At 48.0% G+C, this 16,074-nt stretch overlaps 2 protein-coding genes across 2 annotated transcripts; both read left to right on the top strand.

Annotated features, from left to right (window-relative positions):
* Positions 1-2,742: 2,742 nt before the first annotated feature.
* LOC133128943 (G-protein coupled receptor 171-like) lies at positions 2,743-5,121 on the top strand. Its single transcript, XM_061242751.1, has one exon. The coding sequence runs from the start codon at positions 2,743-2,745 to the stop codon at positions 3,730-3,732; it is 990 nt and encodes a 329-aa protein (XP_061098735.1). The 3' UTR covers positions 3,733-5,121.
* A 957-nt stretch (positions 5,122-6,078) lies between these two features.
* LOC133128942 (glutamate-rich protein 6) lies at positions 6,079-15,585 on the top strand. The gene is made up of 11 exons (XM_061242749.1): positions 6,079-6,383; positions 8,378-8,439; positions 9,144-9,248; positions 9,669-9,764; positions 10,258-10,424; positions 11,142-11,209; positions 11,767-11,927; positions 12,613-12,695; positions 13,162-13,320; positions 14,464-14,686; positions 15,108-15,585. Exons 1-11 carry the CDS (start codon positions 6,275-6,277, stop codon positions 15,375-15,377), a joined length of 1,503 nt encoding a protein of 500 aa, XP_061098733.1. The 5' UTR covers positions 6,079-6,274; the 3' UTR covers positions 15,378-15,585.
* The last annotated feature ends 489 nt before the right edge of the window (positions 15,586-16,074 follow it).

Raw genomic sequence — 16,074 nt, 5'->3', positions numbered from 1 at the left:
GTTGAGTATCTCAGAAAGTGCTGATCTCCTCGGATTTTCACACACAGCAGTCTATAGTTTGCAGAGAATTGTGCAAAAAACAAAAAAACAGGGCAAAAATGCGTTGTTAATGAGAGAGATCAGAAGAGAAGGACCAGACTGGTCAAAGCTGACAGGAAGGTGACAGTAATGCAAATAACCACAGCAGCAGAAAACCACTCGAAAAAAAAGTGTAATAAATAAAAAAAAGTGCTCACTGAGTTCAGTGTTTTGAGTGTGTGTGTGTGTGTGTGTGTGGGTGTGTGTGTAATAGTGTTGGATGTGTATGTTTCCGGGCTGCCTACGTGTATTTGTGCATGTACATTCGTCGTTGGGTTGAATGGGGCTTCCTGCCCCGTCAGTCTGCCTCTATCTTCACCCATATACGTGGGCTCAGATGTGCATGTCACTTCCTCTTCCTGTGCAACCTCTGCCCCATCTTTATACACGTGCGAAGACACCAGAGGAAACTGTGTGTGTGATTTATTAGCTCCCCTTTTCCTGCATTCACTATTTTCCATCGTCCATCCATCCGTCTTCTGAACCACTTATTCCTGGTCGGAACTGTAGGAAGAAGCTGGTGCCTATCCCAGCATGCAGTGGGTGAGGGGCAGGAATACACCCTGGACAGGTCGCCAATCCATCACAGCTTCCAAGTGTCCGACTGTCTATTTCCCGTCATCCTGCTGAGTGGCCTGTAGCGTAGTGGTTAAGGTAAATGACTGGGACCCGCAAGGTCGGTGATTCGATCCCTGGTGTAGCCACAATAAGATCCGCACAGCCGTTGGGCCCCCTGAGCAAAGCACTTAGCCCTGACTGTTTCTTGCTTAGTCTAATCAACTGAAAGTTGCTCTCGATAAGAGAATCTGCCAAATTGCCATTAATGTAATGCATCATAATTTATGTACTGTGTGTGATATTTGAGATTATTATTTGAGTTGTCTATAAATAATATGTGCAAAATATGATGCTATTAATTCTCCGATTTCTTCCAAAAAGATGACACATTGCTGAAATGAAGTTACAGGCAATCCTTCAATGTTGCCCCAGACAATTAGTTCCAAAATCTCAGGTTCTTGTGGATCACATGCACATATCACACATTAAAAAGGTGTGTGATGTGCGTTTGTTTTTGCCATTGTAATATAAGGGTGCGCAACATGACAGGAGAGGCCATAAGTCTCTCTGTGCTCCAGCAGGAGGGTCCAAGAGTGTTTGTGTTTGTGTGTTCATGTTTGTGTGTATTTGCGTGTATTTATATATGTGTAAGTGTGTGCATGTGTGTATGTATATATGTGTGAGTGTGTGTGTGTATGTGTATGTATATATGTGTGAGTGTGTATATGTGTGTATGTATATATGTGTGTGTGTGTGAGTGTGTGAGTGTGTGTGAGTGTGTGTGTGTGTGTGTGTGTGTGTGTGAGTGTGTGTGAGTGTGTGTGTGTGTGTGAGTATGTGTGAGTGTGTGTGTGTGTGTGTGTGTGCCCTGGCGTGGATCAAAGCGAGGCGAATCAGTGAGCGATAAGACAGGAGAGCAGATCGCGGCTGCTTGGTGCCACTCTAAGATACGTTCGGCGGAACCTACTCAACCGCAAACCTTCGTCGACAGGAAGAGGTGACTGTCTGCTCCGCCTCCACAGAGGAAGAGCCACGCTCTGTGGCTGGGGGGGTCTGGGTATAGTACACAGAGCAGAGAGAGAGAGAGAGAGAGTGAAAGAGAGAGAGAGAGAGAGAGAGGGTGTGATGCTCCTTTCCTGCTACATCTCGGACGCCCCTGAGACCCCTTCGTCTGGTACGTAATCTTCACCTCTATTTCTATCGCTGATTCTTTCTTTCTATCACGCCGTTCAGTACCTGTTCCCTTTGCCCCTTGTGCTCCAACCTGTCTATCTGTCTCTCTCTCTCTCACCATCTCGTTCCGCATTCCATTGCGAATATGTCTGTACGACGAATCACTGATACTTCTTCTCTCTTTTTCTGTCCCTGACTGTATGTTTCAATCTCTCGCTTTCTCTCTCATTCGTGATCTGTAATATACTGTATATTGCGCTGCAATTAGTAGTAGTAGTAGTAGTAGTAGTAGTACTACTTGGCACAATTATGTGTCAAAAGCTCTTTGTTATCCACGTCTCTGTAAGTTCTTACGTGAAGTACTACAGATAGCTGTAGAGACCACGAAGAACTGAACTTACTTTACAGTAGATGTGTATGGTCATGACAAATACAGAGAGTGTTTGTGTCATTGTGTGACTGCCAGATGATACAAACGCTCAAAGGGTTAAGTCGTGTCTTTATTTAATTTGTGGTCGCTCCTTGGAGGTGTTTTGATTGTACTACGTAAGGTAATTTAATGTTTAGTACATTATAACATAGAGTATATAGTGAACCCAATCCATTCCATTAGTTTCCATCTTTGTAACAAGATCAAATATAAAGGAATGACGTTATAAGGGAATTGTCCATCACTGCCACTTACTAAATTATGTCATATCAAAGGGGAAATGATTTGTTCAGATAAACATCAATGGCTCTCTGCCACCCAGGCCACCGTTGTTCAGCTCGTCTTTAGATCGTCTGTTCAAGAAGTAAATACACCAATGGAGAATAGGAGAAAAAAAAAAGAAGCTGTACTTGCCTGATGCCTGTGCCCTTGTTGTGCTCATTGTTAGGGCTCCATTTTGTTTCTCCGGCCTCCATTTTGAGTCTTGCCAAGCCTGTCCAGCGATGGCGGCCCCGAACCTGTCGGTGAGCTGCGGGTACACCGGGAGCGCGGCCCCCTTCACGGCCGTCTACACGCTGGCGTTCCTCCTGGGCCTGGGGGGCACCCTGACGGCCCTGTGGGGGTTCACCTGCGGCCGCGGCCCACGGCGGAGCATGGACGTCTACCTGCTGAACCTGCTGGTGTCCGACGTCCTCCTCACGCTCGCGCTGCCCTTCAGGATCGCCACGGGGCTGGACGCGGCGCCCTGGGGCCTGCGCGTCTTCCACTGCCAGGCCTCGGCCGTCCTGGTCTACATCAACCTCTACGCCTCCATCGTGTTCCTCGCCCTGGTGAGCGTGGACCGCTACCTGCAGATCGCGCGCAGCCCACGGCTGCGCTGGGCGCGGGAGGCGGGCCTGGCCCGCGTCATGTCGGCGCTGACCTGGGCGCTGGTGCTGTTCCTCATGGTGCCCAACATGGCCATCCCCGTCCGGACGCTCCCGGAGCGGAGGGTGCTGCGCTGCGCCGACCTGAAGCAGGAGGCGGGGCTGCGCTGGCACAAGCTGGCCACCTTCATCGCCACCGCCGTCTTCCTCAACGCCTCGGTGGCCGTGCTGGCCGCCAACGGCCTGGCGCTCCGGCGGCTGTGGGCCAGCCGTCGCCTCGGCGACTACGGCGGCGGCGGCCGGGCGGACGGGCGGCCGGTCGCCCGGCGCACCGCCCGGCACATCGCCGTGGTGACGCTGGCCTACGTGGTGTGCTTCGTGCCCTACCACGCGGTGCGGCCGCCCTACACCCTCTCCCAGGGCCGGCCCGTCGCCAACTGCCGCCAGTGGAGCCTCTACCTGGCCAAGGAGTGCACCCTGCTGCTGGCCGTCCTGCACCTGTGCGTCAACCCCTTCCTCTACTTCCACTTCTCCCGCTCCTTCCGCCTCAGGCTCACCGAGGCCTTCCGGCCCAAGGGAAAGGTCTCGACTCCTGCCCAGGACCTGGAGCCATCCCCACAGCCTTAAGCCCCCTCTATGGGCCCTGTGAGTTCCGCTGATGCTCCTTGAGGCCCCCTGGAGGTCCTCTTGAGTCCCACTGAGGCACCTAGGGGGCCCCTGAGGTTCCTTGAGGCCCCCTGGAGGTCCTCTTGAGTCCCACTGAGGCTCATAGGGGGCCCCTAGGGTTCCTTGAGGTCCCCTGGAGGTCCTCTTGAGTCCCACTGAGGCTCCTAGGGGGCCCCTGAGGTTCGTTGAGGTCCCCTGGAGGTCCTCTTGAGTCCCACTGAGGGTCCTTGAGGTCCCTTGATTCCCCCACGCTACGCTGTGAGACCCATATGAAAAATGCACATTCAAAGCAATAGGGCTCAGCCCAGCCCAGTCACCAGACCTGGATGAAAGATGTATTGGAACTACATACTTGAGATGTTGGTATAAGGCACACATCCCAAAGTAACGATGAAATGGTTCTGTTATTTTTTGTCCTGAATACTGCTTAAAAAAGATGTGGATATTATTGCCAGTTATCAGAATGACTTTTTCAAATGTATTCTAAATATCTCCTCGTAGGATCAAGATAAGGCAGTCCAGTAAAGAGACTGTTTGCTGGAAAAGTCACACAGCCCACTCCCCGAATGGTGGAAACTCTCGTATCTTTCTGTTGGACCACATCAAATGCCTTTTCTGCTTATGGCTTCATTACAAACCTAAACCTTTAACAGAAATGCTTTGTGTCGGCCCAAGAGACTTGGGGTTTTGAACATTCTCGTATCTGCGTCATTGTGCTCCTGACATACTTCCCCCAGCCTTAACATCTGTTCTTTCGGCCTCAGTCCGAGGAAGCCAGCTTTGAAAGGTACTTTCTGGCTTTGCGGTGTTTGCTGTTAAGAAAAAAACAGTCACACTTTACAATAAGGTTCATGAGTTGGCATCCGCTAATGTAGTTGTTCATGAATGAATGATGGACAAATTCACGAATTAAGCGTGAAACTAACTTCATTAGTTAATGCATTTGTTAACAACTAACTAATGTATTTGTACATGTATATTTATACATTAGCAAAGCATAGGATGAACCTATAATTAGTTAATCATTAACAAATACATTAACAGATTTTTTCATTCCAATATGAATTGGCAATAACTAATGTTGTTGTTAAAATGAATCAACAAATACATGAACAGGGCTGTACAGTTAGTTAACAACTACATTAGTTCATGCCAATTCTTGGAATATTATTGTAAAGTGTGACCAAAAAAACCATCACAATGCACGGGTACTGGAACCCACAGCCCCCTTTTGAATCAACACAGTTCTTGTTTTAGGTGTTTTTCCAATTACATCAAATGTACTGTTGCTTGGTAGGACCGGACCTCCATGATACTTGAACGATGAAATAAAAAGGCTCATTTTGTCAAGTTCATGAGTTATTTTTGCACTGGATGTCCGGCCACAGTCACTGCTAGGCAGCTAGTTGCCCCGCTCAGACCAGCTCAAGCTATGTTTTGAAACAGCCGGGAGCTAGTATTTCAAGCTGGCCATAGCTGGAATTTATACGAGGGATTTTAGAATTCCAAATGGCACCCTGCAGGCGTGCATGATTGGAGTTTGAAATCCCTGTTGCTAGTGATTTCAAAGTTTTGTTAGGGCTCCATTTTGTTTCTTCGGCCTCAAATGTACTGTTGCTTGGTTGGACCGAACCTCCATGATACTTGAATGATGAAATAAAAAGGCTCATTTCATCATGTTCATGAGTTATTTTTGCACAGGATGTCATGCATCACTAACGAGGGTAACCAGACCTGCGTCACCCAAGTTCACCTGCTCCCTCAAACTGCATGTGTGCGTGTGTGTGTGTGTGTGTGAGAGAGAGAGAGAGAGAGGAGAGAGAGAGAGAGAGAGAGAGAGGGAGAGAGAGAGAGAGAGAGAGAGGGAGAGGGAGCAGGTGAACTTGAGTAACGCAGGTCTGGTTACCCTCGTTGGTTAATGGCCGCACATCTCACTGTGCAGTTGCTGAGTACTCAAGGAGTAGCCAGACCTGCGTGACTGAAGTTCACCTGCTCCCTCAAACTGCATGTGTGCGTGTGTGTGTGTGTGTGTGTGTGAGAGAGAGAGAGAGAGAGAGAGAGGGAGAGAGAGAGAGAGAGAGACAGGCACACTACAGAACACGCACAGTCGCTGCAGAAACAACAAACAAATCTCTCCGTCGGCTAAAACATTACCAAGCACGTTATCTGTCTGGACTTTGCCTTTGAATATACTGCAGCCCGGGGCACTGCCACATGCTGGCAATTAGAAATAGAAAACCCTTAACAACCACAACCACCACCCCCCCTCGCTCCATCTCCAAGGATACTGTCAACACCTAAGCAGAACAGAGCAGTCACAAAATAACCTCCTCTTAGACCAGCGCAGGAGGAATATGTCTGAATGCACAGCACACATGCGGTGCCGTAGTATGGACTCGGACTGGTGACTGTGCAGTGTGTACGGAGGAGCAGAGGACCTCGCGGGATTGGCTGCACATAGAGAGAGGGCGGAGGGGAGCTGGAAACAGGGGGACAGACTGCCATGGAGGGAGAAGCAGGAATTACTCGGAGCCCCAAGTCTGAGGCCCACGATGATGATGTCACAGCCGGGGCCAGCACGTGGGACCGGGGGGAGATTCCCACTGTAGCAGGTACTGGTCTGGAATGGGTGGGTGGGGGGGGGGGGGGGGGGGTAGTATTAATATGGAGGGCCAGGTTGAGGATTGATGTAATTAGGAATACTGTAATTAGCATTATGGGTGTCATTTTCAAATGTCACTTTTCTTTTTGAGAGAAATTTGTCTGAAACATTAGCGCTTTTGCAAGAGTAATGTGCTGCATTAAAGCAATATTAAAATGATATATAATGTAACTGTAAATGTTAAATACGTTTAAGCACTATATATAGATGTAAATGTTAAATTTAAATTGAATGGTTAAATCCCCAGTGTGCCATGTTAGCGCATCAAGAATAACCTTTCATTGATAATCAATATTAAGCACAAAGAGTGCAGAAAATGTTTCTACAGACATACAGTGGTGTGTGATTTCTTCTTTTTTTGCATGTTTGTCACACTTAAATGTTTCAGATCATCAAACAAATTTAAATATTAGTCAAAGACAACACAAGTAAACACAAAATACAGTTTTGTCTGTGTGAAAAAGTGATTGCCCCCCCTGTTAAAACATAACTGTGGTTTATCAAACCTGAGTTCAATTTCTCTAGCCACACCCAGGCCTTATTACTGCCACACCTGTTCTCAATCAAGAAATCACTTAAATAGGACCTGCCTGACAAAGTGAAGTAGACCAAATGATCCTCAAAAGCTAAACATCATGCCGAGATCTAAAGAAATTCAGGAACAAATGAGAAAGAAATTATTTAATTGAGATCTATCAGTCTGGAAAAGGTTATAAAACCATTTCTAAAGCTTTGGGACTCCAGTGAACCACAGTGAGAGGCATTATCCACAAATGGCGAAAACATGGAACAGTGGTGAACCTTCCCAGGAGTGGCCGGGTGACCAAAATTACCCCAAGAGCGCAGCGACGACTCACCCAAGAGGTCACAAAAGACCCCACAACAACATCCAAAGAACTGCAGGCCTCACTTGCCTCAGTTAAGGTCAGTGTTCATGACTCCACCATAAGAAAGAGACTGGGCAAAAATGGCCTGCATGGCAGAGTTCCAAGACGAAATATGGTGTTGGTAGTGTGATGGTCTGGGGCTGTTTTGCTGCTTCAGGACCTGGAAGACTTGCTGTGATAAATGGAACCATGAATTCTGCTGTCTACCAAAAAATCCTGAAGGAGAATGTCCGGCTATCTGTTCGTGACCTCAAGCTGAAACGAACTTGGGTTCTGCAGCAGGACAATGATCCAAAACACACCAGCAAGTCCACCTCTGAATGGCTGAAGAAAAACAAAATGAAGACTTTGGAGTGGCCTAATCGAAGTCCTGACCTGAATCCTATTGAGATGCTGTGGCATGACCTTAAAAAGGCGGTTCATGCTCGAAAACCCTCCAATGTGGCTGAATTACAACAATTCTGCAAAGATGAGTGGGCCAAAATTCCTCCACAGCGCTGTAAGAGGCTCATTGCAAGTTATCGCAAACGCTTGATTGCAGTTGTTGCTGCTAAGGGTGGCCCAACCAGTTATTAGGTTTAGGGGCAATCACTTTTTCACACAGGGCCATGTAGGTTTGGATTTTTTTTCTTCCTTAATAGTAAAAACCTTCATTTAAAAACTGCATTTTGTGTTTACTTTACTTGTTGTCTTTGACTAATATTTAAATTCGTTTGATGATCTGAAACATTTACGTGTGACAAACATGCAAAAAAATAAGAAATCAGGAAGGGGGCAAACACTTTTTCACACCACTGTATATCACAGGTGAATAAGAGGCATGCTGAATGCAAGCAACTTAAGAAATTAGCGAAATCCAGGAACATTTTCCATCATAAATGACGACCCAAAGTCAACAGTATGGTAGATAAAAATACTTTAGTACATGATGTATTGAGGCCAAATAACTTCTCTAAAAATGCTTCCTGCTGTTTGCAGAGCAAGCTGACAGATGAACTAAACACTCATCAAGGGAGATCTGTATCTTTGCGGACATTTGTGTGTTTTGTATCTTCAGATGCCGTACCTACCTGTTTGGATAAGAAGCAGAGAGAAATCTGCTCTTCAGTGAAAAGCCAAGTAAGGGTGCAGGGGCGCATGCATGTAGATCTGTTTGCGACCCTGATGGTGAATCATACTGTTGTGGCACATAGATAAGGTCGTTATGCTTCCTGTCAAAGGAAACCCAGAATATGCTTCCGGTTTCTAGAAAAAATAAACTTTACACGATTTAAGAAGTAAGCGTGCAACACAATGCAGCAGAAGAGTCCTAAGTCTCATTACCATGCTCTTCAACCACTTCTGTCTGTCTGTCTGTCTGTCTGCAATGCATTGTGGGGTTGCTTGTATCTGGCTATATCAATATCTGCCCATGACTGTGTGTGCATGTGTTTGTGTGTGTGTGCCTGCTTGTGTGTGTTTGTGCATGTGTCTGTGCGTGCATGTATATATGTGTGTGCATGCATGCGTGTGTTCGTGTGTGCACATTTGTGTGTGTATGTATGCATGTGTTTGTGTGTATGTGTGTATGTGTATATGTGTGTGTGTGTGCGTGTATGTGTATATGTGTGTGTTTCTATGTGTGTGTGTGTATATGTGTGTGTATGTGTGTGTCTGTGTATGTGTGTGTGTGTTTGTGTGTGTATATGTGTGTATGTGTGTGTGTGTATGTATGTATGTATGTATGTGTATGTGTGTGTGTTTGTGTGTGTGTGTGTGTGTGTGTGTATGTATGTGTATGTGTGTGTGTTTGTGTGTGTGTGTGTGTGCGCGCATGTTGTTAGATGTTAGATGGTCCTCTGTGCCCTCGGCTCAGAATGCCACCGGTCCTGAGGTTCCGTCAGGAGTCACAGGATCGAGCGACAGACCTCCAGAGAGTACCAGCACAGGTACTCCTCAACACATCCTCTTTGCATTCCCTCTGTCCAATCACATTCCCTCTGTCCAATGAGGCAGTGACCTCTGACCTCTGACCATTCAAATTAAACAGCCCAATGTTGCCAATTGATGGTGAGGTCACTGGTGGCATTGATGACCAGGTACAGTTCTGGTGAATGTTTCGTAGACTTAATGCCATAAAATTACTGTCCATTTATGTGGACTGCAACTGAACACGCTGCTTTGCTTCCAGAGATACACTGCCTGCCAAAGCTGGCGCTGAATGATGACGTCAGAGTACTTTTTCTTCTTCCTGTGTGTTTGTGGCTGGGAGATGCACATGCGCTGCTCTGCTTCCAAAGGTACTCTGCCTGTCAGGGCTGGCGCTGAATTATGATGTCACAATAGTTTCTCTTCTTCCTGTTTGTTAGCAGCTGGGAGATGCACGTGCTCTGTGTGAGTTCTGCGGGCTGCCTGCATGCCCCTTCCCTGACCTTGCTGACCTGAGCTTCACAGTGGAACCTGAGGTTAGCCACCTTCTTAGAAACCATCCCCACCCCAATAGGCACTTTTGGACCGCAAAGCACACTGCAGTGGCTTACTCTCTCTGAAAGCTGTTCAACTCGTGGACGTACAGGTCACTGTAGGGCAAAACAATATGCCGTTGTCAAGACAACAGTGGGCCTATATACTGTAGGTTAGCCACCCCAGTCCTTGAAAACCGGGTCAAGGCTGCTTAAAATTCCATTTCCCTCACAAAGATTCAAGTTGGCTTTATGCCAGTTGTTTTTACTGTTATGTAGATCTTCACTAACAAAGCACACACCATTCCACAGCTGGAGATCTCTTGAGGTTGCTAATTAGTAGGTGTCGGGTGAGCCAAATTAGGGTAGCAACGAACATCTGCAGGACAGCAGATCTCCAGGAACAGGGTTGGGCCAGCCCTGGGTTTTGAGGAATCCGGTGCGTTTGGTCTCTTTCGGTGCCGTGCGTGACCCCCCCGTTCCGGACTCTCTGCAGCGGTTCTGCTGTCCCGAGGCCGGGGCGCTGGTGGAGGCTCTGGCCCAGGAGTGGAGGCTGCTGATGGAGACACTGGGGCAGGGGGTCGAGGGCGGGCCTGACCCACCAGACACCCCCAACAAGGAGGAGGAGCTGAGCCTCCAGGCCTGGGAGAGCGAGGAGTCCAGGTGAGGAGGTGGGGCGTGGCGACATCGGGGCTACGATAGCACAGGAGGTAAGGATGGTAAATGTCTGCATTTATATAGCGCCTTTATCCAAGGCGCTGTACAGGTGATGCTTCTCACTCACTCACTCACTCACTCACTCACTCATCCCAACGGCCCATTGGCTGCCATGCAAGGCACCAACCAGCTCATCAGGAGCATTTGGGGAGTTAGGTGTCTTCCTCAGGGACACGTCGACACACCCAGGGTGGGATCGAACCGGCAGTCCTTCGACTGCCAGAGCAGTTGGAAGGTTGCTGGTTCGATCCCCCACCCTGGGTATGTAGAATTTCCCCATCTAACACGCAATTGCTCCCAACAAGCTGATTGGTACCTTGCATGGCAGCCTTTCACCATTGGCATGTGTATGAGTGGGTGAATGAGATTGTATGAAAGTGCTAGAGAAATGCTGTCCATTTACATCATGGCTAAATCAGTCTTTCATCAACAACCATCCAACCAAAATGTCATATCTCCTAAGCAAATAATTTTGTGTAACAGCAGTAAGCTCTCTGCTTTGACTCTGACTCTGCTCCCAAAGAAAGTGATGCGAGATCAGTCCACTCAGCCTTAAATATGACCTCGATCACTGGGTGGCAACAAACCTGAGGTGGGTCCAGGATCAGAATCAGGGCCTGTCGACACTACTGTTCCTTCCCTCTCCGTTTGCCACATCCTCAGACACCAGGAAAGCGACCTGGAGCAGTACTTCCAGGCGTCCCACCCTGCCATCGTCCCCGCCGACAACTGTGAGTCTGCCCGGCAACAAGCCATCGGTGTCGACAGAGACACCGTTATTAGAGACACGTCAACAGGAGCAGAAATACTTCGGATGACGTGGTAGCACCGCTCAGTAGCGCTAGCGTAGCATTTTACCTCATCTCATGCAGGTGAAAGGTCCCAACTCAGATGAAATGAGATATCGTATGTCCTGGTCTTCTTTTGTAAAACGTGTTAGCTGCAGAAGTAAAACAATATGTCGGAGCTGCTTTTTTAGCAGAATAAATATTAGTTGGCACTCCTAATTATTCACCATATATTGATGCTAGTTATTGAAGATGAAAGAAAAGAAAAATGGGGGAGAAATTATTTATAATTGTTGTTATCAGGGTTAAGTTTCCAATGTACTTCTTTTCATTATTTCTGGCCAGTACCCACAATCCATAGCGTGTGCATTCACAATTAGCTGGCTGTTGCTACCAATCATCTCTAGGAGCATCTTGGCGAATGACGCATCTCTGATCAAAGTATCTATGGTGTCGACAACCAGGAGGATGACCTCACTCATCTCCTGTCACTCACGCAGGCACAAGGACCATCAGCTTCCAGCTCTCCAGCTGTATTCCCAGGGAGACGGACACAAGTGAAACTGAGGATTCTGGGACAGTGGTGGACCACGACCATAGAGAGGAGGAGGACTTCCTGACGGGGCCAGGGGTGTTTGGGTTTGGCATTGCACGGCACAAGGTACGAGTAGGGGGGGGGGCGACATTGGCTCAGACGGTAACAGCAGTCGTCTGGCAGTCGGAGGGTTGCCAGTTCGATCCCCCGCCCAGGCTGTGTCGAAGTGTCCCTGAACAAGACACCCAATCCCCTAAATGCTCCTGATGAGCTGGTTGGTCCCTTGCATGGCAGCCAATTGCCATTGGTGTGTGTATGAATTGGGGGAACAAGTAGCATCAATTGTACAGCGCTTTGGATAAAGGCGCTATATAAATGCCAACCATTTACCATTTACAAGTTGAGCCAGGATTAGCTCATTCACTGTACAAGGTAATTCATCTGGGAAAGATGAGCAGCCATCTCCAGCTGGGATTGCCAATAAGGCTTGTGAGACACTTAAAGGGTGCCTGTCAGGTTATTTGCATTACTGTCACCTTCCTGTCAGCTTTGACCAGTCTGGCCATTCTCCTCTGACGTCTCTCATTAACAAGGCGTTTCTGTCTGCAGAACTGCTGCTCATGTAAACATGGTCCTGTATCTGTACAGTATTACAAAGCAAATGCCTAGTCTCAGGATGGGTCTTCTTCCCTAGTAGAGCAGAAAAATAAAAATGAGCTTTAGAACAAAGACAGTACAATTTGGAAAGTAGCCCTGGTTATGGGTGGGCAGTAATGTTTTTAATTGTTTGTTTTAATACCTTTCTTTGCAGCATAACGTTGGGTTCAGAGAGAAGTACTACGCCAACGGGAACAAGTTCCTCACTGCGTTTCCTGACGGCTCGGCTCAGCTGTTGTATCCTTGGAAAGAGACCAGTCTGCACTGGTGCACTCACAAGAATATACTGTACTTTCAATGTCCAATTGGCAGTTGCCATTGGTGGTTTTAAGTAACCAATCACCTGCAGTCATTGGCAGTTTCAACTTGTTTCTTCAAATATAAGACATGAATGAAGCTCAAAACATTCAGAATGAAGTGCAGCAGATCTGGGGCCTGTTCCACGAAGCAGGATTATGGAGTTAGCTGGATAACTGCACGGAGTAAAACCTGGACCCCACCCAAATCTGGATCATGGACTGATGTAAAAAAAGAGTTGTTCCAGGTTTCACGTTGTGCAGTTATCCAGCAAACCCGGTAATCCTTCTTTCGGTAATACCCCCGAAGTTTGGGAAACGGGGGGGGGGGGGGGGGGGGGGGGGGGGGGAGTGTGTTTAGTATTTTTGTCGGTGTGTGCTTCCTGTCCTTATCGCCATGGCGACAGCTACCCCTCTGGCCAGTTGGCCCTGCTCATCACCGTGGGAGACGGCGAGGGGGACAGGGTCTGTATCGTGCAGGATGACCACGCCCCCAACCCGCCCATCCGAGCCCTGTTCCAATCCAACGGCAGGGCCACCTGTTACCACGGAAACGGCAACATATGGTGGGCTTCCTGTTCCTCTCCGTTGTTTAATGATTGCTGTGTCACCAATTCAGAGCTTGTCTGATTTCTGTAGTAGTAACTGATTCAGATCTTGGCTGATCTCTGTAACAGTAATCAATTAAAAGTGGCAAAAGTATCTGATTTGAAGCTTGTCCTATTTCAGTAAGAGTCTGTAACATAACTGATTTGAAGCTTGTCTGATTTCAGTAAGAGTCTGTAAGAGTAACTGATTTGAAGCTTGTCTGATTTCAGTAAGAGTCTGTAACAGTAACTGATTTGAAGCTTGTCTGATTTCAGTAAGAGTCTGTAAGAGTAACTGCTTTGAAGCCTGTCTGATTTCAGTAAGAGTCTGTAACAGTAACTGATTTGAAGCTTGTCTGAGTTCAGTAAGAGTCTGTAACATAACTGATTTGAAGCTTGTCTGATTTCAGTAAGAGTCTGTAACAGTAACTGCTTTGAAGCTTGTATGAGTTCAGTAAGAGTCTGTAACAGTAACTGATTTGAAGCCTGTCTGATTTCAGTAAGAGTCTGTAACAGTAACTGATTTGAAGCCTGTCTGATTTCAGTAAGAGTCTGTAACAGTAACTGATTTGAAGCCTGTCTGATTTCAGTAAGAGTCTGTAACAGTAACTGCTTTGAAGCCTGTCTGATGTCAGTAAGAGTCTGTAATAGTAACTGCTTTGAAGCCTGTCTGACTTCAGTAAGAGTCTGTAACAGTAACTTCTTTGAAGCCTGTCTGATTTCAGTAAGAGTCTGTAACAGTAACTGATTTGAAGCATGTCTGATTTCAGTAAGAGTCTGTAACAGTAACTGCTTTGAAGCCTGTCTGATTTCAGTAAGAGTCTGTAACAGTAACTGATTTGAAGCTTGTCTGAGTTCAGTAAGAGTCTGTAACAGTAACTGCTTTGAAGCCTGTCTGATTTCAGTAAGAGTCTGTAACAGTAACTGCTTTGAAGCCTGTCTGATTTCAGTAAGAGTCTGTAACAGTAACTGATTTGAAGCCTGTCTGATTTCAGTAAGAGTCTGTAACAGTAATAGATTTGAAGCCTGTCTGATTTCAGTAAGAGTAACTGATTCAGAGCCGGTCAGATTTCTGTAAGAGCACCAGGCCTGGCGCTGGTCTGACCCCTCTGCGCCCTGCAGGGTGAGCGTGGATGTTTCGGGAGGCCAGTGCTCGGACGAGACGGGGGCCCGCGTGAGGAGGTGGCGCTGGAGCGGGTACCGGGACACGCCCACGCCGCTGCGCCCCCTCTTCCTGTCCCTGAACCGCAGCGTCGGGGTGCGGGTCCTGGGCCAGGACAGGATGTTCGTCACCTTCCTCAGCCAGGGCTGCCAGGCCAGGTTCAGCGTGGGCACCTGTGTGCAGGTACTGCGTGTACCGTATACATGTGTGAGTTCTGCGTACAAACTGTGCGTGTGTGTGTGTGTGTGTGTGTGTGTGTGTTCTGTGAGAGGTCTGTGAACATACCGTATGTGTGTGTGTGTGTGTGTGTGTGTAATATGTATATACTGTCTGTCTGTGTGCGTGTGTGCAATCTGTGTACATACTGTCTGTGTGTGTGTGTGCAATCTGTGTATTTAATGTCTGTGTGTGTGTGTGTGTGTGCAATCTGTGTATTTAATGTCTGTGTGTGTGTGTGTGTGTGTGTGTGTGTGTGTCTGTGTGTGTCTGTATGTGTGTGTGCAATCTGTGTATTTAATGTCTGTGTGTGTGTGTGTGTGTGTGTGTGTGTGTGTGTGTGCGTGTGTGTGTGTGTGTGTGTGTGTGCGTGCGCGCTCTCTCTCAGTTTCGGGACGCGAGCCCCACGGCCCCGCCCGGCCCCAGGCCCCTCCCCAGAGAGGAGGTGGTGGTCCTGGCGGGGCGGGCGAGGCTGCGCCGGACCCTGGCTCTCCTGCATCACTGCTCACGGCTGCCCTCCAGCCCGCGGCCCCCGGCGCCCAGGCCGGCCCCCTCCCTGGTGTCCCTGGCCAAAGCCCTGCTGGAGCTCAGCCAGGGCATGGACATGGAGGACAGCGACCGGGCCTTCATCCAGGCCTGCCTGCGGGACTTTGTGTGACCGCTCTGCCCCCAATCCCTCCGCACCCCTCTGTCGCCCACAGCTGCTCCGCTCCGCTCCGCTCCGCACTGCACTTCCTGCGCGAGAACGCCCAGTGCCAAAGATGAATGACCGGGACCCGGAAGGTTGGTGGTTCGAGCCCCGGTGTAGCCACAAGATCTCCGCACAGCCGTCGGGCCCTTGAGCAAGGCCCTTAACCCTGCATTGCTCCGGGGGGGGGGGGGGGGATTGTTGTCCTGCTTCGTCTAATCAACTGCAAGTTGCTTTGGAAAAAAGCGTCAGCTAAATAACAAATGATAAAATACTCTTGTACACCCCAGTCTAGAGTAAGTGAAGAAAAGAAATTGCATGAATGTTTTATTGAAATGCGCATTATTGGTTATTGGTGTATTAGCTTTTTGGCTATACAGTGTACTTGCAAGTGTCAATGTAAATAAGATTTGCATACTGCAAAACAATTTTAATAAAAAATGTTGGCAGCATCTATTGGTGGATTTGGCTAGAGCAGATAAGAGCAATGTCATCGTCACTGCAGTTTGTCTGCTGAAGCCAGGAAATACAAGCAGAATACCCAGAATGCACCATATCTTCTCAATGAACCTATTGGTTAGATAGTGGGACCACAGAAGGAAATACATCGAATAAAAGTAAGTCTTATCTACAAGACAGGCTTTCGTGATGACAGAATCGGATATTA

This window comes from Conger conger, chromosome 5 (assembly GCF_963514075.1).
Source record: "Conger conger chromosome 5, fConCon1.1, whole genome shotgun sequence".
Classification (NCBI taxonomy): domain Eukaryota; kingdom Metazoa; phylum Chordata; class Actinopteri; order Anguilliformes; family Congridae; genus Conger; species Conger conger.
This window is presented reverse-complemented; position numbering and strand designations above follow the sequence as displayed.